At 44.6% G+C, this 24,124-nt stretch overlaps 1 protein-coding gene across 2 annotated transcripts; it reads right to left on the reverse strand.

Annotated features, from left to right (window-relative positions):
- Positions 1-1,368: 1,368 nt before the first annotated feature.
- Positions 1,369-23,134, reverse strand: EIF3L (eukaryotic translation initiation factor 3 subunit L). 2 transcript variants are annotated; one of them, XM_007165637.2, is made up of 13 exons: positions 23,042-23,134; positions 22,447-22,495; positions 21,327-21,537; positions 20,162-20,241; positions 16,921-16,982; positions 13,836-13,905; positions 13,566-13,639; positions 10,484-10,655; positions 8,223-8,377; positions 7,281-7,451; positions 5,968-6,465; positions 2,788-2,868; positions 1,369-1,590 (listed from the first exon to the last, which is right to left on the reverse strand). In XM_007165637.2, exons 1-13 carry the CDS (start codon positions 23,072-23,074, stop codon positions 1,552-1,554), a joined length of 1,695 nt encoding a protein of 564 aa, XP_007165699.1. In that variant the 5' UTR covers positions 23,075-23,134; the 3' UTR covers positions 1,369-1,551. The 2 variants fall into 2 exon arrangements, with proteins under 2 accessions (XP_007165699.1, XP_028022890.1); XM_028167089.1 differs by lacking the exons at positions 20,162-20,241; positions 22,447-22,495; positions 23,042-23,134 and having other exon boundaries at positions 21,327-21,405.
- Between the last annotated feature and the right edge of the window lie 990 nt (positions 23,135-24,124).

The following is a 24,124-nucleotide window of genomic DNA, read 5'->3' on the forward strand; positions in this document are numbered from 1 at the left end:
AACCAGAAAACTCAAAAGGAACCAGCACAAAGCCTAGCTTGAGGGTCACAGCATCCCTGTCACTGGGTGGGGGGCAGCAGCCTCATCAGCTACGCCCGTCCAAGTTCCAGGAAATATCCCCTCGCTTTGGAGCTAATGTAGACCATGCAGCGCGGCACGCAGGATCTTACTTCCCAGACCAGGGATGGAACCCGTGCCCCCTGCAGTGGAAGCGCGGACTCCTAACCACTGGACCACCAGGGAAGTCCCGACCGTGCAGATTTTGATGGGGTATTTATTGCTGTTTCACCTCTTGCTGCCAGTCTTAGGGTAGGGCTTTCTGAAGTAAAACCACAAGTTTGAGAAACCAAAGACCTGCCTTCACTACCTACTACTTTGGCCTTGGACAAGCTATTTAATTACTCTTGAGCCTCACTTTCCTCATCAATAAAACCAGGATTCCACATCTACCCGTCTCCAGAGTGAGATAATGCATAAACAGTGTGCAGACCATTCTGAGGGCCTTACTCCTGAATATAAAGTTTCTACAGCTCCAGGGACATTTGATCTTTGATGGGCAGGTTGTGTGAGTTACCTGAGACAACCAGTTACAGTAAAGTTTGTAATTATTATACATCAGTATGATCTGTGCTTTGTTAGAAAAGATTAGAAATTGGCTCTGATAACAGTGTGGGCTGCTAGGTTTTGGGATGCAGAAGATGCCATCTCAAAGAAATACCCAAGATGGCAGATCCCACATGGCTGTTTAAGGGAGGGATGGCAGAGAGAGGGAAGAACAGACACCACTCAGCTGTGACTGGCCGTGAAGGTTCCGGCAGACAAGCAGTAGCTCCGAACCTCACTGAGGGTGGGAGAGGCTGCCCACGACATAAACCAAAGTTTTCAGTGTGAAAAATCAGGAGACCTGGGCAGCAGAAGACAGTAGAGTTTGGAGCCAACTCTTTGCTCTTTTTTTATAACTACGTGACCTCAACCAAGTCACTTAACTCCCCAAGTCTGTTTCCTCATCAGTGAAATGGGGATCCTACTAAACCCGAGCTGTGAAGTACAGGCAGTGTATATGGATTCCTTTCAGCACAGTCCTGGCAGTAGGTGTTCAGCAGTTCCTTCCTGAAACCCAGCACTTCCACGAACGTGCACGCAAATTATGGCAGGTCATTAACGCTCACAGGATTCTTGTGAGATGCAGATAAGATACTGAATATGAAAACGTCCTGTATACTGTATAATGCTTTATGAATCCAGGGATTAAATAATTCAAACACCAATAACGAATGCATCAGGAGAAAGTATCTCATGACAAATGGGAAATTACATATTGTTGCCCTTGTCCACAGATGCTCCCCAACAATAATGAGATGACAAATCTGACTCTAAAGAAGATCCTTTATTGAGACCTATTTAAAAGATTTCACCCCCTGATTTAAATAAACTTCAACTCAGCTGACTGGCCGATGGTTGAGCTAGGTAAAGGCTTCATGGTGGCAAAAACACTCCCCACCTATGATGACATCAAAATAGGTCCCTGAGTAGTGTCAAGTATGAATATACTCAGGGTCTCTGTCCCATCTTCTTCAGGGTTCGATTAAGCTGGAAGAGAAAGAAAAGCAAAGTCAGATATGGCTTTTTTTTTTTTAATTTATTTGTTTGTTTGTTTTTGGCTGTGTTGGGTCTTCATTGCTGCACGCGGGCTTTCTCTAGTTGTGGTGAGCAGGGGCTACTCTTCGTTGCGGCGCACAGGCTTCTCATTGCAGTGGCTTCTCTTGTTGCAGAGCACGGGCTCTAGGCACGCAGGCTTCAGTAGTCGTGGCACGTGGGCTCAGTAGTTGTGGCTTGCGGGCTCTTGAGCGCAGGTTCAGTAGTTGTGGGGCACGGGCTTAGCTACTCTGCGGCATGTGGGATTTTCCCGGGCCAGGGCTTGAACCTGTGTCCCTTGCATTGGCAGGCAGATTCTTAACCACTGTACCACCAGGGAAGCCCAGTCAGATATGGCTTTTTCACCAAACCTTTTCCTACAGTGTGCACGATCACCAGGCCAGGCCGCCCCTCTGACATGAGCATGAGTTGTCTACTATCATGTGTAAATGCGCGGTTAGGTCCTCCACCTGACATTCTTATGGTGTCACACAATTCATGCAGCTTGTTCTATCTGCCCTTCACACTCAACAAACACACATCCCATACTGCTCTGCCCATTTTATAGACAGGAAAGGGACTCAGGGTGGCTAGACTTGCCAGGGCTGTATTATTATCCTGCAGGAGGAGTCTGGTAGCATGGACCACAGCACAGCAGTGACCTCTGCTGGGGGACTCAAAGCACCAAGACGCAGTGGCTCTAGCTATGGCCACAAAAAGTGACCCACAAGACCTCTCCAAGGGCAGGATGTGGAATGCACCAAGTCTGTCAGAACAGAGCTTCATGGTCTCAGCCTGCAGAAACTGGCCAGACCTGTCTAAGTCAGAGAGTAACTGCCAAGTGGTGAGGGATGGGTAAGAGCAGGCAGTGAATCCACCCATATTAGGAAATACCAGGGAGGGAGAAGAGAGCTGGCCACCCGCAGCGGGAGATCTTGGAAAGAGATACTCCAGAGAAGGCTGACACAGCAACTCCTACAGGCCCCACCCCACTCCCCAAACCCCAAGCAGCCGGCCAGTCCAGCTCAGAAACTTACAGGGCCAATTTCAGGCTTTCTTGAAAACAGAAATGAGAAATAAAAAATCTATAACTCCCCACCCAGTTCCTAACCTCTGTCCCCAGCTCACATACCACTCTCTCAGACCTCTCACCTCTTCAAATTTGTGAATCTGCCGGATGAAGAAATCCCCATAGCGCCTGGCCACCTTGGTGTCTGCGATGTGGATCATGTCCTATGAGAAAAGCAGCCAGACAGGAGCAGTGAGGGAGAGCCACTTATGGACCTGCACACAGCAGTGATGCTAAGTGCTAGATAAACCCCTGTGGAAGAGCATTACCAGTCAGTAGCAACTCTTTCTTCTTAGATGGCTGACTTTTATTTTCTTCTTGTTAATTCATTTATTTTATTTTCTAGTCTTTTTAACAAACATGTATCTTTTGGCAGTAGTAACATTTAAAATAGCACTTTATTCTTATACACTGTTTATGAGTATAAAGTTGCAAACTAGTCTAGATTTTAAATTGTTTTTTAGTTCAAAATATTTTGTTGAGCACCATTTTACTTGTAAATTATGACATAATCTAGATTAAGACCCAAGAACTTTCTGAATCTCTTTGATAGGATTTTTTCAAGTCAAGGATGAAAAAAGTCAAAAAAAAATAGAAAGTATTTTGCCAAAGACAAACCTGAACCAATAAGGAACAATAATAAAAACATGCAATTAAAAACATTTTCATGTAGGAAATTTAAATCATATTATTAATTTAACCTGAATATAACCTCACAGCAAAATTTTATTTGTAATAACAAAGTTGCTAAATATTGGGAGAAGTGTTTTATTAAAGACCATCCAGATGGTTGGGACCAGTTCAGCTGGATCACTAAAAGGGATGGAGGGATGGAGCAAATGACTGATATTGCCAAAGAACGTGTGCATGTCAGGCATTGGGAATAAATTTAAAAAGGACTTTAGCTAGCTGATGTGATACTGCAGGGGATAGACAGTTCTGATATTTAAAAACATGACTTAAAAACAACACTGAAAAACTTCCATTACACACATGTTTCTGCTTTTGGTGAGTCTGTTCATGGCAGGGACAGCCAAGTTCTGCCAAACACGAAGCCTTCAAAAAGCCATGAAGTCTAAAATGAGAGGATCTGGTTTAGCAAGATGAGCTTCCAAAAACAAACTACCCAAACTGGCCAAGCAATCCCGCAACTAGGTATATATACCCAAGAGAATACTGTTCACACAAAACTTGTACACAAAAATTCACAGCAGCATTATCCATAACAGCCAAAAAGTGAAAACAGCTCAACTGTCCACGAACTAATGAACAGATAAACAAAGTGTGGTGTACCCAAACAGTGGAATATTATTCGGCCGTAAAAAGGAATAAAGTACTGATACCTGCTACAACCTGGATTAAACTTGAAAAGATGCTCAATAAAAGAAATCAAACGCAAAAAGCCACATACTTCATGATTCCATTTTTAGAAAATATCAATAGACAAATTCACAGAGACAGAAAGAAGATCACTGATTTGCCAGGGATGGGGGTGGAAAGGAGGAATGGGGAATGCTGCTAATGGGCAGGGATTTCTTTTTGGGATGACGGAAATGCTGTGGAATTAGATAGCAGAGATGGTTGCACAACATGGTGAATACACTAATAATCATAGAATTATACCCTTTAAAGTGGTGAAGTTTGTTATGCAAATTTTATCATTAAAAACTGTCAGCCAGGGCTTCCCTGGTGGCGCAGTGGTTGAGAATCTGCCTGCCAACACAGGGGACACGGGTTCGAGCCCTGGTCTGGAAAGATCCCACGTGCTGCGGAGCAACTGGGCCCGTGAGCCACAACTACTGAGCCTGCACGTCTGGAGCCTGTGCTCCGCAACAAGAGAGGCAGTAACAGTGAGAGGCCCACGCACTGCGATGAAGAGTGGCCCCCACTCACCGCAACTAGAGAAAGCCCTCGCACAGAAACGAAGACCCAACACAGCCAAATATAAATAAATTAATTAATTAAAAAAAAAAAAACCTGTCAGCCAAATATAAATTAATTTAAAAAATTAATTTTTATTGGAGTATAGTTGATTTACAATGTTGTGAAAAGAGTATTTAAATTAAATAAATAAAAAGTAGTCGTTAGCAATGGATAAACACAAACATATGTATGGTATAGGTCTTGTGAGGTTATTTGTCTCTTAGGGTTGTGTATCCCTAAGAGATGTTGTGTACATATGTGTGTACTGTAGACCAACATCTTTCTGAAAGCAACCAAAAATGTAGGATATTTTTAAAAATTGCTTCATAGGCGCTTCCCTGGTGGTGCAGTGGTTAAGAATCTGCCTCCCAGTGCAGAGGACACGGGTTTGAGCCCTGGTCCGGGAAGATCCCACATGCTGCAGAGCAACTAAGCCTGTGCACCACAACAAAGAGCAGCCCCCACTCACCGCAACTAGAGAAAGCCTGCGTGCAGCAAGGAAGACCCAACACAGCCCAAAAAACCCAAAAAACAAAAACCCCAAAAAAAACACCGTATGTGTACTGTTCAATAGCCAAAAACCACCCAAATGTCCACCAGTAGAAGAATGGAAACACCGTGGTCAGTAACTGCAGTAGAAGTTGGACCATCACACATCACAGAACAATAAGCATGACTGACCTACTGCTACATATGACAACGGTGGATGGTGATCCTGTCAAATATAATGTTGAGCAAGAAGCTGGACAGAAAATAGCACATACTGCATAATCCCATTATATCAAGTTCAAAGCCAGGCAGCACCAATCTAGGGTGGTACAAGTCAGGACAATGGCTTCCCACCCACTAAAGTATTTCCAGCAGTCTACTAAGCACCCTCCCCCCTTCTTCTCCAACCTCATCTCCCACCACAACCTCCTCTCAGGCCACTCCAGCCGCACTGCAGCTGTCTGGGCTCGCTCCTGCCTCAGGGCCTTTGCTCTAACTGCTCCCTCCACCTGCAATGCTCTTCCTCCAGATATCTGCTTGCTCATTTCCACACCTCCTTCAAGTTCTTAGCTTCAGTTTCACTTTCTCAACAAAGTCTACCCTGAGCACCTTACTTAATACTGCAGCCTGTGCCTTCCACCACCATTACCCCAACTTACTCCACGGCACGTGGCACGTGGCAACTTCCAAACTACTACATGCTTTGCTTAATTATAACGCTTTTTGTCTATTTTTTTAACACTAGAATACCAGCACAAGGGCAAAAATCTTTGTTGATTTTGTTCAATGATGTGTCCCAGATGCCCAGAACAGTGGGTGCCTTGAGAACCTAGCCCAAGCGGCAGTCATACCTTATCGATGTAGAAGTCGACCTCAGAGGCTGACTGAAATTCGCCATCGAGGGCAGAGATGCCACTGGTCCACACCAGGTTCTTCATTTTGTGTTTGAAGACAAGAAGCTGGATTCGGAACTCCTGCTCAGTGAGGTCCAGGAAGCCGGCTAGCTTGGCCACAGGCATGGTGGTGTAGAGCTTGAGGAAGCTGCGGATGGTTGAGAGTTGGGCCTGCTGCTGCACCTCATCAGAAAACACCTTCAGCTGCTGTAAGAAGGGCTCCTTGTGGTAATTGGGGTGTACGTTGTCATAGTTGGGCACTACAGGTGACAGGAATTTGGGGCAGGAGTAGCTGAAAAGTTCCTCGTAGACCTGTGGGTCACCTTTCTGCATGCGTAGCATCTTGTCCCCATATTTCTCCCGCAGCTGGAGGTGAATGCTCTCATCGATACGCATGGGGTACATGGTGAGGGCGATGGCCAGCAGGGCGTGCATCTGCTCATTCTGCTTGTTAATCTGGGGGTGGGGGGAGAGATCGGTGCAGGGTCAAGTGAATGGATTTTCTGAGGTCCCCACCATCCTCCCAAGTACACTCTGTACAGACCTTCTGACTTCTCCCTTTGTCTTACACCCTTCAGCTAACTTTCCCAATGTCTCCTCCAATCCTCCCTCTAGCTCTACAGAACTTCTGGCCTAGTTCCAGGTCCTCTGTAGTTGTTTCCTGGATTCTTTACTGGTACCTCTGTCTCGGTCTCACCAGTCCGACCTACACATCACTGGCAGGTCAATCGTTCCACACCAATTATGATCAATTCACCCAGAAATCTTTGATGGCACTTAATGCCTCCAGAATAAAGATTAAATACTTTAGCTGGGTAGTGAAGGTTATCCCAGACTCTAATACCCCAATCTGGCTGTTCTCCTGCCTTCTAGCCAAAATGATTTATTGTGCTACTACATGACCATACTTCCAAGTCTCAACACCTTTGCTCTGCTTAGAAACCTGCTCCCAATTCTATGCATGTTTTGAATCCACCCTCCTCCAGGCAAACTGCTTGAGGGCAGTACCCACATCTAACTGATTTTAAACACCCACAGCCCAGTGAACACTCTAGGCACTACTGGGGAATAAAAGTGAAACAAAAGATACTGTCCTTATCATCAGGGTGTTAATGATCTGAAGTAACAGGTGTAACAAAGAAAACACGTAGAGTAGGCTAGCCATTAAAAAATCATCCTATTGAAAAAGCATATAAAATAGCAAAATTTTTGAAGGCGTTTACCCAAAAACTGTTGGCATAGGTGTGTCAGCTGGTCAGAGGCCTCCTTACCATCTCATATTTGTACGTGGTCCTCTGAAACATGCTCTTGGTCCTCTGGATGTAGAGAAGGATGTTGGCAAAGACCCGGATAGCATCCTGGTATCGACGCATCATCAAATATGCAAAACCGACATAATAGTATGTGGTAACCTGGCACTCGGGCACACGAGAATACATGCTCTGTGGAAGGAGGCAGAAGCAGCATCCATGAATCTCAAGACCAATTCATCCCTGGTAGGATCTGAAAGTTTCTGGGGCCTAGTGTCAGCTGAGGTGGAAGCGCTGAGAGCTCCCTGCAGAGGCCCTGAACTACCCAGAGGAATCCTGGCTCTGAAGTCAGAGGCTCTGAGTGCAGATCGTACCACTTACTGACTATGTGACCTGAGGACTCCATTTTCTTGGCTGTAACAGAAAAGGACTGGACCAGGTAACCCTAAAATTTCTTTCAGCTCTAAAATCATCTACACCTCACTTTCACATTCTTTCTTGCTTTCTACTCCTTGCTTTTCCAAATAAGCCCTATAAGAGAAAGGACAGACAAGATACACACACGTCAAACAAAAACATACCAAGTTTCTGTGGCTAGGAAAACAACCACTGCTAACGTATCATTACCTGTGCCACTTTAGAACTAAGTAAGTCTTTCATTAATTCTTCAGTGAAAGTTGAAAAGTAAAAATCTGCCAGCATCAGTCTGGTTTGAAAATAGAATCCAAAGACTCCTGAATATTTTAAGTGTTGTTCAGCACCAAAGAGAAACCACCTGGTCCAGGTTCAGATTTTCCCTGCAGTGGTTTTCCCAGTTCTTGCCTCAATTTTCCACTGACCTGGGGAGGAATCCTCTTTTATTCTCCGTGAAATCTATCCTAATAATAGATCAGAGTCTCTCTTGAAGCAGACAGACTTTCTGGCTCTGGGAAGGTGGGCCTGAGGAAACAGGGAATGAATTACCTTCTTATTCAGTTCGATGTTCTCCAGCACCTTGATGGCCTGGTAGTAATCCCCCAACAGGGAGTGCAGACGCAGAAGCCCCACCAGGCTGAAGTAGCCAAGCATCTTGTAGAGGGAGTGCCGTCCATACTCCCCAGCCACACTCTCAGGGTCACCTGAGAAAGACACACAGACACTGTGAGCACTTCAGCAGAGGCAGTGGAAGGAGGGCAAGCCTGACCCTTGAAGTTTACCCTCAGTAATCTCTTCATCTACTGCCAGTCTCTAAAGCTTCCTGCAATAGGGAATAACTGCCTTCGAAGGAATACCAAGAAACATCATGCCTGGCCTTATGCTAAGCTTACGTTTCTAAGTCACCTAAGGGGTGTGGCAGGCCCCCCCAACCATACACACCTGAGAATATGAGAGGACCCCTCTCATCAATAAGAGTTACTCGGCAAGGCCCCTCCTTTCAGGAAGTCCATGAGATCAAAGCTATCTTCCTAATAATACTATTTAGGTGTGTTCCTATTTATCTTCCTAAGATACTATTTGCCTTTGTCACTGAGTTGACATTTGCACTGATGGTGCAAAAACAACGCGGGTAAAACTACGGACAACTTAGCATCAATCGGATAGTGGCACCAAACTCTACTGTCATCACTGTATTCTTTACCACCACTCACCTGCAATAAAAGAACCAGCCACTTTCTTTTCCCCACAAAACCCCATTTTTACTTGAAAAAATAACTGATACACAGACTATGAATAGAGACATGGGTATTTTCTCAAAAATGAGTGCAGTGAGCCTGTTAAGATGTCAATGAAAACAACTGGCAGTGTTGGCTGCCAATGAAAACTTGAACTTTTTTTTTTTTTTTTTTTTTTTTTAAAGGATTTTCTTATTTATTTATTTATTTATTTATTTATTTATTTTTGGCTGTGTTGGGTCTTCGGTTCGTGCGAGGGCTTTCTCCAGTTGCGGCAAGCGGGGGCCACTCTTCATCGCGGTGCGGGGACCGCTCTTCATCGCGGTGCGCGGGCCTTTCTCTATCGCGGCCCCTCCCGTCGCGGGGCACAGGCTCCAGACGCGCAGGCTCAGCAATTGTGGCTCACGGGCCCAGCTGCTCCGTGGCATGTGGGATCTTCCCAGACCAGGGCTCGAACCCGTGTCCCCTGCATTAGCAGGCAGATTCTCAACCACTGCGCCACCAGGGAAGCCCAAAACTTGAACTTTTAAGTAAAAATTAGAATTTCATAAAACTTCTATCTGCCACTATGAACTCAACAGCTCCCCAATGAAGACCTATCCGATAAGGTTGATGGTCAAAGTAACAGATGTGGTTTCAAAAAACTGTATAATTGGGACTTCCCTGGTGGTCCAGTGGGTAAGACTCCGAGCTCCCAATGCAGGGGGCCCAGGTTCGATCCCCGGTCGGGGAACTAGATCCTGCATGCATGCCACAATTAAGAGTTCGCATGCTGCAACTAAGACCTGGCACAGCCAAAATAAATAAATAATTAAAACAACAACAACAACAAAAAACCCCAAAAAACTATACAATAAAATGTGTCAACTTTCAGAAAATCTTGATAGCTCAATGAATCAGTATTTTTCAAAATCATGCATGGGTAAAAAAATTCATGCAAGCTGCAGGATAAACCAATAAACTTTAATGTAACAAAGTATAAGTTCACTGATAAGGCTTCAGATTCCACACTGCAACTAACCTGTATGAAACTACCCCTTGTCAATTTCTGATGCAGAACCAGAGAAGAGCCAGGCTACCTGTAAAGGCTATTAAGTTTCTCTTCCCTGTCCCAATTAAATCTCTGTGTGAGGCCAGATTTCCCTCAGATACTTCAATAAACAGCATATTGTCACAGACTGAGTGAAGAAGCAGGAGACTCCAGCTCTCTTCTATGAAGCCAGACATTAAAGAGGTTTGCAAAAACACCACTCTTCTCACTGGAACAAGATCTGTATATAGATAAACCTTGTGATTCTTAATCTTTTAAGACTGTAAAGTGGTCCTCACACCAAAAAGTTTGAGAAGTGCTTATCTAAACAAAGGCCCTGGAGAGGCAGTAGAAGTGTTTACAAATGCAGCTCTCAGGAAGTGCTTGTTCAGTCTGTCGGCCAACAGACTGCCAAACCCAGCAGCCCCCAGATCAGCCCTCGGCTCCTGTTCACACCCAAATACCAAAGAGGAGCAGCCCATCGCTCCTCCGCACTACCCGCAGCCTCTACTCATGACGCACAGATGGCAGGCAGCACTCACCTCCACTTGTGTACACCTCCAGCTGTCGGTTGATGTTGGACTTGTCTACTAGGGAGTGAAGGACATTGAGGACACTGTGAACATTCCAGATTTTGGGATTGGAACGAAGGAAGTCGATCTCCTCCTCTGACTTCTTGGCAGTCTTACAGCGGTACTGACTAAACGACTGAAACTGTTGAGGAAAAAGGGAAACGTGCAGCAGTGGCGTTAACGCCAAAGGGACAGCACAAGCACACAACACGCTACTGCTACCACTTCTCCCGCTACACCAGTCTGTGCACTACTGGTTCTTTCAAAGCCATCTTTGATTAAGCTGTGGATTTGTTCATTACTATGTTACTTATTCCACAGCTAAGTAAAAAGCTCTAAAATGAGAAGTAATTTGTGGAAAAAAACATTCAATTTGGAGTCAAACATAGTCTAAAGTTACTTAACGTCTCTGGGCATTACAGTGCCGTCAGCCTGGCCACCAGAATCAGGTGGCTTACAACAGATCTACTCATACATGGTAGAGACAGGGCAGGTACCTGCATGTGTGTGTCTTCCCTTCCAGAGGTGACCATCAGTTCACCTGTGACAGGAACCCAGTCTGAGTCACCCCTGTCCCAACCACAGAGCCTGGCCAAGTGCAAGGCACACATAGGGTACATACCACAGCTATTTGTTTGGGGCAGGGGTTCTATCTGGGACCAGCACTGGGCTGGTTCCATCTGTCACCCAGAGACTAGCACAGGAGACCTAGTTACTGTCAGAATTAAAAGCTCCCTGGTTGATTTCTGGTGCACACACAGGTTTGGAAACCAGGGACCTAGAATCTAGGTTCTAGATGACCTAAGATTACTTTTCAACTCTAAAATATCATCTTCCTCCAAGAGTGCAGGAGAAAACGTTTCCAAATTTACAATAAACAAATAGTATCGGGGCTTCCCTGGTGGCGCAGTGGTTAAGAATCCACCTGCCAATGCAGAGGACACAGGTTCGATCCCTTGCCTGGGAAGATCCCACATGCTGCGGAGCAACTAAGCCCACGCGCCACAACTACTGAGCCCGCGCTCCACAAAGAGAAGCCACCGCAATGAGAAGCCCACGCACCGCAACGAAGAGTAGCACCCGCTCGCCACAACTAGAGAAAGCCCACACACAGCAACAAAGACCCAACACAGCCAAAAATAAAAATAAATTTATAAAAAAACAAAACAAAGAATAGTATCCAGAATATAGAAGGAATTCTCATAAGCCAAAAAGAACAAGATCATCCAACAGAAAAATGGGCAAAGGATACTGATGATCACTTCGAAGAAAAACAGGATTGGTCAATTAGCAGGGAAAATGTTCCATCTCTTCAGAGAAATGTAAATTAAAATGATTACCATTTCTTTCCTATCAAACTGACAAAAATTAGATCGATACCACCCGGTACAGAAAACTTGCTCTCAAATGCTGCTGGTAGTAGTATAATTTGACACAGCCTTTTAGGAGGGCAGTAATTACTATTTATTAAAATCCAAAGTGACAAAATGTTCTATATCTTAATTGTGGTGGTGTATACATTTGTCAAATCTCATCAACGGTACACTTAAAATTGGTACACTTTATTGCATGCAAATTGTGACTCTACATATCTGACTTAAAAAAATTTTTAAAGCAAATATCCTTCAGACAACAACTCTACTTATAATCATCCCTAGAAATAGACTTTATCTGTTACACATACACCAGAAGAGTGGTACACCATGTACGTGGCACAAAAGAACAAGGCAGGTCTCTATATGATGACTATCTTTCCAGACATTAATTGATGCCTCTGCAAAGGCAAGGAAGGAAGACATTTTCACTTTATCTGCAGTTAAAAAAAAAAAAATCTCAACAATAGCAACACATTCATATATTACTGCATCAATACAAACAAATGAAAGACTGGTGGGGAATACGGAGCAAAAAAAAAAAAATTTTTTTTTTTTTAATTTTAAAGAAGACAAAAAACAACAAGAATAAAGAATAGAGCAGTAGGGAAGAGCCCCTCACCCCATGCAGTTTAACTGGTGTTCTCTTCTTAAGCGGCTTACAGTGCTCTCACTTTTCACAAAGACCAGCTGGAGGAATCACACCTGGCCCACAATGGCCAGTCTTTGTTAGAAGCAAGAGCACTTAAACCCCTTAAGAGAACACCAGTTAAGCCCAGGGAATTAGGATTATCTTAAGATGGATGAAGAACCTTAGCACAGATGATCCTCCCTGACTTGCTGCTGGCCAACAGGACAGCCAATCTAAAATTATGCCAAATAACAAGCCAAGGAGCCAGAGAGGGCAAACAAGGCCAGTGTGGTTTGTGGCCTTCACTGCACAAAGGCACTGAAGCCTGTGTTAAGCAGGAAGCCTCTTTCTCAAAGAGCCCTAGGAAGGTTTCCTCAGCTCACCAATCACAACTTATCAGCACTCTGTACTCAAAATCTCTTTGATCCATGGGGCTCAAATAACTGCTTTATTAGGAAACTGATTTCTCCTGAAATACCTAGTAAGAACTGTGCCATCCCTGTAAAACATGGAAAAGATGTTTGTCCAAAATCAATTATTTTATGTTTTTTAGCAACAGCACTCTGAGATAGGTAATTTTTCCCTTTTGATAAAAATGTTCCTTCATTCTGATCCAACACATACTCACATCACCACCACCACAATCAAGATATAGAATCTTTCTCCTGTAGGCAAGGAAAGTGAGGCTCAGGAGCTAAAGTAACACGTCATCACTACAGAGCCACCAGGTGGCAGCCCCCAGACAAGTACCCACTCCTAGCTGACTCCAAAGCCTGGAAACCTGTGTTCTTCCCGCCAGACCACCTCTCAAGGTCAGTTAAGAACGTGGTGAATGTCAGGAGCTCAGTTCTCCAGACTTCTGAGTTCAGAATGGAGCTCTTAGACCTCACTGATTCAAAAAACCACAACATAGAGGCCACTTCCACAGGGTATTTCACACTACCCTAGGGTGGCTACATATACCATGATCTTTTTAACACAAACAATGGTAACAGCTGCTCCTTGTCTGGACCAGTTATTTCAAATTAGGCCAAGGCTGACCAGATACCTGGTAGATGAACTCATCGATGATATCCCAGAGCCACTGGTTGGGCAGTTCAAGGGGAGCAGGACCATCAGCATCTGGGAAGAGACCACAGAAGAGTCAGACTCCATCAATGACTATGCCCATTCCGTAAGGCTGCAGAATGCATTCTGTAATTTCTCTCTTAAGAGGACTATGAACCACAAGACTTCCCCCTCTTCCCACCTGCACATTAAAATCCTGCTAAAAAGAGCTGAAGGCCAATACGAGGTCTCATCATAACCTCAGACTCACTGAGAATGTAGTTGAAGAGATTGCAGTAGTTGTAATAGGATTCAAACCTCTGCTCCAAGGAGGGTCCCCCCTGTAAAGAAAGCAGAGAAAGGAGGACACATTTAATCTAAATGCGTTCTCCTCATGGCCTGCCACTGACAACTGAACACAATTACAGCTGATCCTTGAAAACACAGGGGTTAGGGGCACCAACCCTCCAGAGTCAAAAATCTGTGTATAATGTATCGTTGACCCTCCACATCTGCAGATTTAACCAATGGTGGATCCTATAATACTATAAATATTTATTGAAAATATCTGCAAATAAGTGGACCCGCAGAGTGCCAACCCGTGTTGTTCAAGGGTCAACTATACATGAGAATTGACGTCGGCTCTCCCCTTCTTAGCATGTAAGAGCACTCAAGTGACAGGGAAGATAGTTAAGTGCTACAGCAGTTCAAAGGGGCACTGAATACCTGAAGCCAATGGTCAAGTTTTATGCCAAAAACTTTAACTGACCATTAAAGATCAGGCATATAGATCTGGCAAGGCAGAGGAGTGAGGGGAAGGTGTTTCAGGAAAAACAGGACTAATGAAAGCAAAGAAGTAAAATCGTGGTGCTTGAAGGTTAGGGAGTAAGGCAGACAATGCTACACTGGGCTACACTGGGCCAGAAATGCAGAGGTCTTACAGTGGCAAACAAGAATTAAGCCAGGGGGTCAGCAAATCCACCATCACCTGTTTTTGTAAATAAGAACCTTAACCGGAACACAGCCGTGTGTACTCACTGTCCATGGCTGCTACAAAGCTGAACAGATTCGACACAGACCATTACAGCCCTCAAAGCCTAGAATACTCTCTATCTTGCCCTGTACATAGCAGGCTGCTGACCCCTGATCTAGACTTCATGTGGCTGGCAGCTTAGAACCACTGAAGATTTCTGAGCTGGGGAACAACATGATGTATGGTGTATTTTGTAATGGAGTAGAAAGAACACTGCCTTGGAGTCTTAGCCCCTGAAAAATGAGATTATGAAGTGAAAGTGCCTAATACAGTAAACGCTCTTTCAATGAAAACCTCCCCCTCCAACTCCCCCCCCATCATGTACGTGAAACTGCCCCATCTGGTACCTAGTGAAGAGATCATGGGGTCAACAAACTTCTGCTGAATCTTCATCTACAGACCAGAGGAAAGATCAGAGGTGACAACCAGCCATACTATGGGTTCTGATGCCACGTTCTGCCGAAAGCCATGTTATACAGGCTGGCTAGATTCCCAGCCCAGCCTGCAAAGTACCTGAGCCATAGCATCAATGATAGGAGAGAATCTTTACTTTCTATCAAATGAGGTAGTCAGAGAGCTCACTGGGATGCCACAAAAACATGGCCCCCCGCATTACTTTGGCAACAAGAACTCCTTCACCTACCACCACTGATGGTGGGGGGCTCCTGGGCCAAGGCCAGAGCTCTTGTCAGGTCAAGTCATCCTCAGGGGGATGAGAGTGAGTGTGAGAAGCTGGGAACTCTTTAGATGGAAATACCCTAAGGAGACTGTGGTGGCAGTTTCTTTCATTTACACAGGCACATACACGCTCCAACAATTAACGTGTCAACGTGGGGGATCAGACACTGGATTAGAGCAGCGAACAAGACAAAGTCCGTGCCCTGGTGGAGTTTACCCTCTAGTGGGGGAAGCAAACAAAACCCAAATAAATAAGACAATGTCAGAGAGTGATATGTGCTCTGAAGTGTCACACAGTATGGCTAGGAGCCAAGGGAAGGAGGGAAAGATGCAGGAAATGAGACTGGGAAGGAAGTCAGGGGCCAGGTCAAGCAGGACAATGACTAAGACTTGGGATTTTATTCTAAGTATGATGGGAAGTCATGGTAGGATTGTGAGGAAGGGGGTGACTTGATGAGACTATGTTTCAAAAGGATCACCATGGTTACTAGGTTGAGAATGAACTTAAGCGGGCAAGAGCGGAAACTGACACCAGGTGATCAGTTATGCAGTCATTCAGGCAAGAGATAATAATGCCTTGAACTAGGGTAGGTATGTGTATTTTTTAAAGATACAATGCTGTATGCACACCTAACAGACTACAGTACAGTGTAGCATAACTTTTTTTTTTAAAGATTTATTATTTATTTATTTAAAAATAAATTTTTGGCCGTGTCGGGTCTTAGTTGTGGCACGCAGGCTTAGCTGCCCCGCGGCATGTGGGATCTTAGTTCCCCAACCAGGGATCGAACCTGCATTCCCTGCATTGTAAGGTGGATTCCTTACTGCTGGACCACCAGGGAAGTCCCTAGCATAACTTTTATATGCACTTGGGAACCAAAAAATTCACGGGACTGGCTTTATTGCGATATGCACTTTATTGCAGTGGTCTGGAACCAAACCTGCAATACCTCCAAGGTATGCCTGTAAACAGTGTAGGTGGTATTTTAAGAGACTTAGGGCACTCTAAAATTTAGAAATTAGGAAGAAAAGAATCCAGCAAGTGCCCAAAGTTGGAAGAGTGCAGTAGAAAGAACAATGATATCACAATAAGACAGGCCTAGCTTCAAAGAGTTTTGCCATTTACTAGCTACACGAATTTGAGAAAAAGCAACCTCTCTGCACCTCAGTTTGCCTACTTTGCAGGATCACCATGGGGATTAGAGACATGCAGACGCGTGCCAAGTGCCTAGAATTGTGCCCGGCACACAGCGACAGTTGTATGTATTTCTCAGAGGGCAGGAGGCTCAGTGGCAATGCACTGAAGGGAAAAAGCAAGGGCACTCCAAGCGGAGGCATCCGAAGGTGCCTGGGAACACACTTTTAGGATGACGTCCTGCAACCCAGTGCGTGTGGTAAGTGTCCAGTCAAGAACTGTGGGGATAAAGAAATTAAAGAGGATGGACAGGCTATGCAGTGTTACCATTTGCCTGAAACAGACACCCAGCTTTCTGGGTTCGATCATTCCCTCCATCCTTTCTTAAAAGAAAGCTCAGAAAACATGCCAACCACTCTTGGACACTGAACCAATATAAACTAGCAATTGTTTTCCAGGGATAAAAATGGCATAGAGTTTAAAAACTGCCAGCAACGTTTAGATACTCACACTGACTTTGGCATATATGTGCCTGTAGTATAATTCTTTGTACAGAATCAGAAAGACAGCATCTGAAAGAGATGGCAGAGGGGTGCTTTAGTAATCCACCAAACAACTGGGGTCTTCTGGCAGTTTTAGCCCTTGGTAGGAAGTAAAGTGGTAAATGTGATTTCAGAAACCGAACAACATCAAAATTCTAACACTTACACCCCAAGAATACATGCAACGAGAAAATTCATTTCCCATTTTATTCTTCCAACCTCATCTTAATCTCGTTCAGGCCCATTTCCCTTCACCGTTTAGATATTTTTGCCATACAGTTGCTTAACCAGGACGTAAATACTAATGGCTCCATGGAAGGCGATATGACAGCATCAAAATTGCAAATACATGGGGATCTTTGACTTAGACATCCTATTTTAAGGAATTTGTCCTATTGATATATGCAACCATTAAAAAGAAAGAAGGGGGGGTACTTCCCTGGTGGCGCAGTGGTTAAGAATCCACCTGCCAACGCAGGGGACACGGGTTTGAGCCCTGGTCCGTGAAGATCCCACATGCCACGAAGCAACTAAGCCCGTGCGCCACAACTACTGAGCCTGCGCTCTAGAACCCGCGAGCCACAACTACTGAGCCTGAGTGCCACAACTACTGAAGCCCGTGCGCCTAGAGCCCATGCTCTGCAACAAGAGAAGCCACTGTGGGCTTCCCTGGTGACGCAGTGGTTGAGAATCTGCCTGTTAATGCAGGGGACACGGGTTCGAGCCCTGGTCTGGGAAGATCCCACATGCCGCAGAGCGGCTGGGCCCGTGAGCCACAATTACTGAGCCTGCGCGTCTGGAGCCTGTTCTCCGCAACAAGAGAGGCCGTGACAGTGAGAGGCCCGCGCACCGTGATGAAGAGTGGCCCCCGCTTGCCACAACTGGAGAAAGCCCTAGCACAGAAACGAAGACCCAACATAGCAATCAATCAATCAATTAATCAATAAAAAAAAAAAAATTAACATTGTTAATTAACAGTTGTCACAAGTGGAGTATGGACTTCAAATTAAAGTATCACGATGTTAAAAAAAAAAAAAAAAAAAAAGAGAGAAGCCACTGCAATGAGAAGCCCGTGCACCGCAACGAAGAGCAGCCCTCTCTCGCTGCAAGTAGAGAAAGCCCGCGCGCAGCAACGAAGACCCGACGCAGCCAAAAATAAATTAATTAATTAAAAAAAAAGCGGGGGTGGGGGGGAGCTCTTTGGATATCAATGTTGTGCAGAAGTTAACATACAGGTCTGAGACTATTATCCTTAGAAAGGCCTGCTGGTAAAGTTGGTCCTTGTTTGGCATCTGGGAACCTAGATTTCAGGAGGGTTTCCCACCAATCTCATAAGGGTGGTCTGCTATTCCTAAACTGTTTGTGCAAACATGGTTTATACTGAACACCTGCTTTCCTTCTGGGAGTCTGGAATTTCAGTACATGCTACGCAGAGGATGTGCCTCCACGACCAGCCCCCAATAAAATGCCTGGACACTGAGTCTGTAATGATCTGCTCTGGTAGCTCCATAGAAAGCCCCACAGCTGTCAAACTGAGTCCTATGAATCCTCCTAGCAAATAATCAAACCTGGGGGTGGTCTTGGGAATCCTGGAGCTGCAGAATACTCTCCAAAAATATAATAAATTTTAAAAATGGAAAGAAAGGAGCATCTATTTAATCTTTGTAAAAAAGAAACAAGTTATTCTTAATTGCTTATATATGCATAGAATATCAGAGGAAGGATAAACAAGAAAATGGTGAACACTAGATGGCTCCAGAGAGAAAAACGGACAACTTGGGATAGAAATGGGAGGGGGATTTTTATACCAAATCTTTTATACTTTGAGTCCTGTGAATCCTTACCTGTTTAAAAACATGTATTACAGGACTCCTATTGTGCTCAACATACACAATATTATATTCTTTATAGGCAAAATATTAAACAGAGCATAACGTCTGAGCAACACGGAAATACATTTAAGAGTGAGTTCTAGCAAAGGTACGGACACCAAGGCGGGAAAGTGGCGGGGGGTGGTGGTGGGATGAACTGGGAGATTGGGATTGACGTATATACACTAATATGTATAAAATAGATAACTAATAAGAAACTGCTGTACAAAAAATAAATTAAATTAAAAGAAAAAAAAAAGAGTGAGTTCTAGGACTTCCCTGGAGGTCCAGTGGTTTAGAGTCTGCACTCCCAATGCAGGGGGCATGGGTTCAATCCCTGGTCGGGGAACTAAGATCCCGCAGGCCATACTGTGTGGCCAAAAAAAAAAAAAAAAAGAATGAGTTCTAAACCTGAGTAACGATGATGATACTAATGTTTAGTATTCAAAAAATGTTAGCTGTAACAAAAGAAGTGAAAGACTTGTACGTTAAAAAACTACAAAACACTGTTAAAAGAAATCAAACACCTAAATAAATGGAAAGACATCCCATGTCCATGGATTAGAGGACTTAATATTGTTAAATGGCAATACTCTCACAAATTGATCTTCAGATCCAACATGATTTCTATCGAAATCCAAACTGGCTTCTTTGCAGAAACTGACAAGCTGATCCTAAAATTCACATGGAAATTCAAGGGACTCAGAAGACCCAAAGCAATTTTGAAAAAGAACAACAAAGGTGGAGGACTTACACTTGCCAATTTCAAAACTTAATCCAAAGCTACAATCATTGAGACAGTGTGGTTGGTACAAGCATAAGGATAGACATAGATCAATGGAATCAAAGTGACAGTCCAGAAATAAACCTCTACATTTACATGATAACAGATTTCGGGAAGTGTCAAGACAATTCAATGGAAAAAGAATGTTCTTTCTGAAAATTGGTACTGTCTGGCTATCCACATGCAAAAGAATGAAGTTGGCTCTTCTTACTTCACACCATACATAAAAGACACCACCAGAAAGTGAAACCTGAGAGGAGGCCAGAGAGCCCATTCTGGAGCAACTGTAATGACCCCAAAAATTACGGAGGGAAAAGGAAGCCAGTCAAGACAAAAATCCCAATTTCAGCTTTCACCACATGTGAAACACCTCTGTCCCCTCTTCATCTATTCAGCTTTCATTCAACAAGTTACTTACTAAGGAATTTACTATGTACCAAACCCTGGGGAAATAAAATGGCGAGCAAAACAGACACAGATCGTCCTGAGCTTTCTAATGAGCCTCAGTCATAGGATCCCATCCAACACACAAGACACAAAATACTCACACCTACCGTTGCCAACCTGTGGAGCAATGGTTTCAGCCTCAGGCCAAGGTGTATTTTTGAAGAATCTTTCAGTCAACTTGGTCCAGCTAAAAATCAAGAAAAAATATTCTAGAACTCCAAAACAGGAAGGATCTGAGAAGGGACAATCCTCATATTTTATAAATAAGTACCCAAGCTCCGAAAAGGGAAGAAGTCACGGAAACAGAGCCAGGGCCAGAGGCTCCAAGTCTACAACTTTCCTCAACCCAATTCTACACCCCAGACAATCTTTCTTAATAAGGTGAAACATTTCTTTTACATCAGCTAGGCACCTACCAAGCTCTTCAGGATCATCTCCTGCCTCTGTATCATGAACTCTAGTCATATTTCACTGCTAACTGTTCCCTGACTTGAGAACTACCTTTTAGACACCCCCACCCCCCTCCCTTAGCTTTCCACCTCCCCTTCCACTTCCTGGGGCACTGTGCCTCCTCCCCCTCTCCAAACATGGAAGCAAATCAGTCTGTTTGTTGCGGTCTGATGCCACAACAGCCCTCGAGCATCCAACGCAAACACTGCTGCCCAAGATGCTTCACAACCCTATTTTCTTGATGAAGTCTTTCCTGACTATCCAACTCTGATTGACCTGTCTCATTTCTAACGCCCATTACATAAGGGCAGTCCCCTCAAAACCAGAAGCAACCCCTCAGAGCTCAGCTCACCCTGTTTTGTGTTGAAAAGTTGTCCAGCACAGTTTAGAAATTAGGTTCTGGTGACAGACTGGACAGGTTCAAAACTCAGCACATCCACTTAACTAGCTATGAGATTTATCCTTTCTGTGCTTCGTTTTCTCATCTATAAGATGAGGAAAACAACAGAACCTACTTCATGGGGTTACTGTGAAGGGTAAATCACTAAATACAGAAAAAGCACTCCGAACATTGCCTGATCTATAATGATCATACATATTATTGCTATTATAATTATTGATAGTGATGGTATTATTTCAGGCCTTGTACAAGTTCTGGGCAATGAGTTCAACAAAATAACATGTCCCTAGCCCCCAAAGAATCACAGAAACCCCTCGGGCACTCTCTTTACAGAGAAATGAATAAACATCACCCCTTTTTAGAGACTGCATTACTAAGCCAATCTCACCCAGTAAGTGATCATCTCAGCCAACAGCCCATACCTGTTCTCATAGATGTCCTGAATCTCATATACCTTCTGGTCAATGACATCGCTGGAGACACGACTGGCCTGTAGCTCATACACTTTCTGGTCAATTAAGTCCGAGACAGTTTTGTGGAAATACTGGATGAAATTTTTGATCACTTCAGGGATCACCTGATAGGTCTGCTGTTCATACTGACGTTCATAAGCCAGATCCTGCTTCGGATCTCCTAGAGATTAGATATAATAAATACTTCAAATCCACATATAGGACATAACAAAAGGACAAAGCCATCCCCAAACAAAACTCGTCTATAAAATCGGGTATAATTCCCTTTTAAACACTCAGAAATATAAATCCTCTCCATGTCACTCCCAATCCCCATGGGCCTGTTTCCTCAGAACATTTTCCCACTACTTATTTATTTATTGAGGTTACTTATTTGCTTATTGTTTCCCGCACCAGAACCTAACGTCTATGAAAGCAAGAACCCTGTCTTGCACCCAGGTGTACCCTCAAGACCTGGAACAGTTATGGGGGGAGGGGGGGAACTGTGCAAAGAGCAGTAAGTAGTAGGCACTTAATATTTTTTGAATAAATGAATGACTGCCATTTTCTACCCATATGACTCGGTGCAAGTAACTAAACTTCCCTATCCTCAAGTTTTCTCACCTGTAGTGTTAATTTATGTCTTTATATTAATTTATGTCTTTCTAGAACTGCTGTAAGGGGTAAATAGAATACTTCACACCAAGTACCCAGAACAACACACGGCACTTACTAAGTGCTAAATCAAACCAAGTTACTGTAACAACTCAGGAAACATCAAAAACCTTCCAAAAAAGATTTCACTTGGACTTGGTTTCAATTACTTTCATTTTTCACAACAAGATTTTCTTCTTCAGCTAATAACTTCAACAAGGAAACTACAGTCAAGACAGGAACCCTTCCCTTCTGAGACTTTGAGGTGGACCATGAATAAGGTCTGGTTTAATAGCTCTCCTGCTGAGAGCTAGTAACTGACTCTAAACCTGGACCATCAAGACCTAGTTTTAAGCAGGTGCCCGTCAGAGCTGCTCTGAGACATCCAAAAAGGTGCCAATCCCTAGAAGCTGGCCAGGCAAACCTGTAGACTCACCTGTGTGCATATCATAGTCGCCCGAGTAAGCATAGGGATCGTAAGCAGCCTATAAACGAAAGAAACACAGACAAAACAGTCACCAATTCGTGAATCCAAAATGCTCGTTCTAGGTTCTAAGGATACAAAGGTGAATAAGACACAGTCTCGTTCTTTGAGGAACTCAGACGCCCGTGAGAAAAGGGAGAATAAACAGACAATGACAATACCGCGTTATGGCTGTAATAAGGCAGAGCAAAGCACAAGATGCTGTGGGAATCTGCGGGGCTTAACAAGACTGAACCCAGACCACGAGAAATCAAAGTGCAGTTACAGACACACAGAGTCCTATAACTAGCCTCCATTCCCGGACTTGTTAAAGGAGAGGACCAGGGGACCGGACACACGAGATGGGCGGGCCGAGACGGGCTGATCAGGAGCCGGGAGCTGCGGGTGGCAACGGCATGAAGAACGCGCAGGCGGGGAGGCCGGCTGGGGCTGGTCGCGGCCCGCAAGTGCTCCCGGAGAGGCCCGGAAACCGTCTCCCCGCGGGGCACAGCATCCAAAGAGCCCTGCCCCTGTCGCGGAGCTCAGCACACGCTCAAAACCAGATTACCTCAGACTCGTAATCGTCAGCAGGATACGACATGGCTGCGCCGCTCGCGGACCTAGCCCGGAAAGAACGGAAAAGGCGGGCCTCGCCTGCCTCTTGACGCCGGAAGTCCAGCCCCCTTCGAGGCGGCCGGGAAACTGGAAGCTCTTCCGGGGCCGCCGGAAATCTGAGGCAGCCATGTTTGGAAGGGCGAAAGCAACAAACCCATACATTATTCTTCCTTCTTCAAATAGAGGCTCTACAAGGAAGGTGATTCTATAATACTTGCAAAAATTTAGAAATAAACACGTGAAATATTTCGGCGTAATAAAGGATGGGCAAAGTAGTTGAAACAAGAAGTAATGCCACTCAAAAGATGGCTGACAGCTTCCTCGGCCGCCCTCTCGCGTGAAGGGAAAATCGGATATGGGGGGGCCTGATCGTGGATTTAGCTGCAAGAGGTTTGCCTGCGGCAAAAAAAAAAAAAAGTCTTCAAACGTTCCGCCCTCAAAAGTCTAAACTTACTGGGTGTAAAAGTTGAGGCTTAGTCCAATACAGTGAAAGGGCATTGAGAAAAGGCGCCCGCCGACTTTGGACGTTAAGGTTGGAGCAGGCAAAGATGAAGCCAGCTGTGATGTGAGGAGAGAGTCGTGGGACCCACCCTCTTGTGCAGCCTTGAGCGCTGTGGGTGGTGTTCGGAATCGGGCGTGGGGGTGGGTTGGGCTCCTGAGGAAACCCTAGAGTGAGGGACTGGGTTATAAAACAAACCAATACAAACCGATATGTGGGTGAAGGGCCTTAGTTTAGCCATTTAGAATAGCAGTGCCACGCCCCAACTCCTTGTACCGCGTTTTTGCTTTGCGTTCCCCCGTTGTCTGTTACCTAGAGGTGGTAACCGTCATGGAACTAAGCTTAAGGACCCATCGAGACTCTTCGTCGGCGAAAGGAGGGTAACCCAGCAACGTGCTCACACGATCATATGTTTTTGTAAAATTTGCAAAAGTAATATTTTTATTGCAATCGCTTAGAACCGTTCTCTACTCCGATTTCTCCCCGTCACACTTCCCCTTGTGTCTAGTGGCGTTTGGGATTCAGCTAAAGGAAATC

Source organism: Balaenoptera acutorostrata, chromosome 11, assembly GCF_949987535.1.
Source record: "Balaenoptera acutorostrata chromosome 11, mBalAcu1.1, whole genome shotgun sequence".
In the NCBI taxonomy this organism is placed as follows: Eukaryota; Metazoa; Chordata; class Mammalia; order Artiodactyla; family Balaenopteridae; genus Balaenoptera; species Balaenoptera acutorostrata.

Excerpts from the sequence above, each read along its gene's own strand:
- EIF3L (XM_007165637.2), bottom strand. The coding sequence starts at position 23,074 with ATGTCGTATCCTGCTGACGATTACGAGTCTGAG. Across the intron at positions 20,242-21,326 it reads CAGGACATCTATGAGAACAG|CTGGACCAAGTTGACTGAAA; the intron begins GTATGGGCTGTT and ends CTTGATTTTTAG. Across the intron at positions 1,591-2,787 it reads AGATTCACAAATTTGAAGAG|CTTAATCGAACCCTGAAGAA; the intron begins GTGAGAGGTCTG and ends TTTCTCTTCCAG.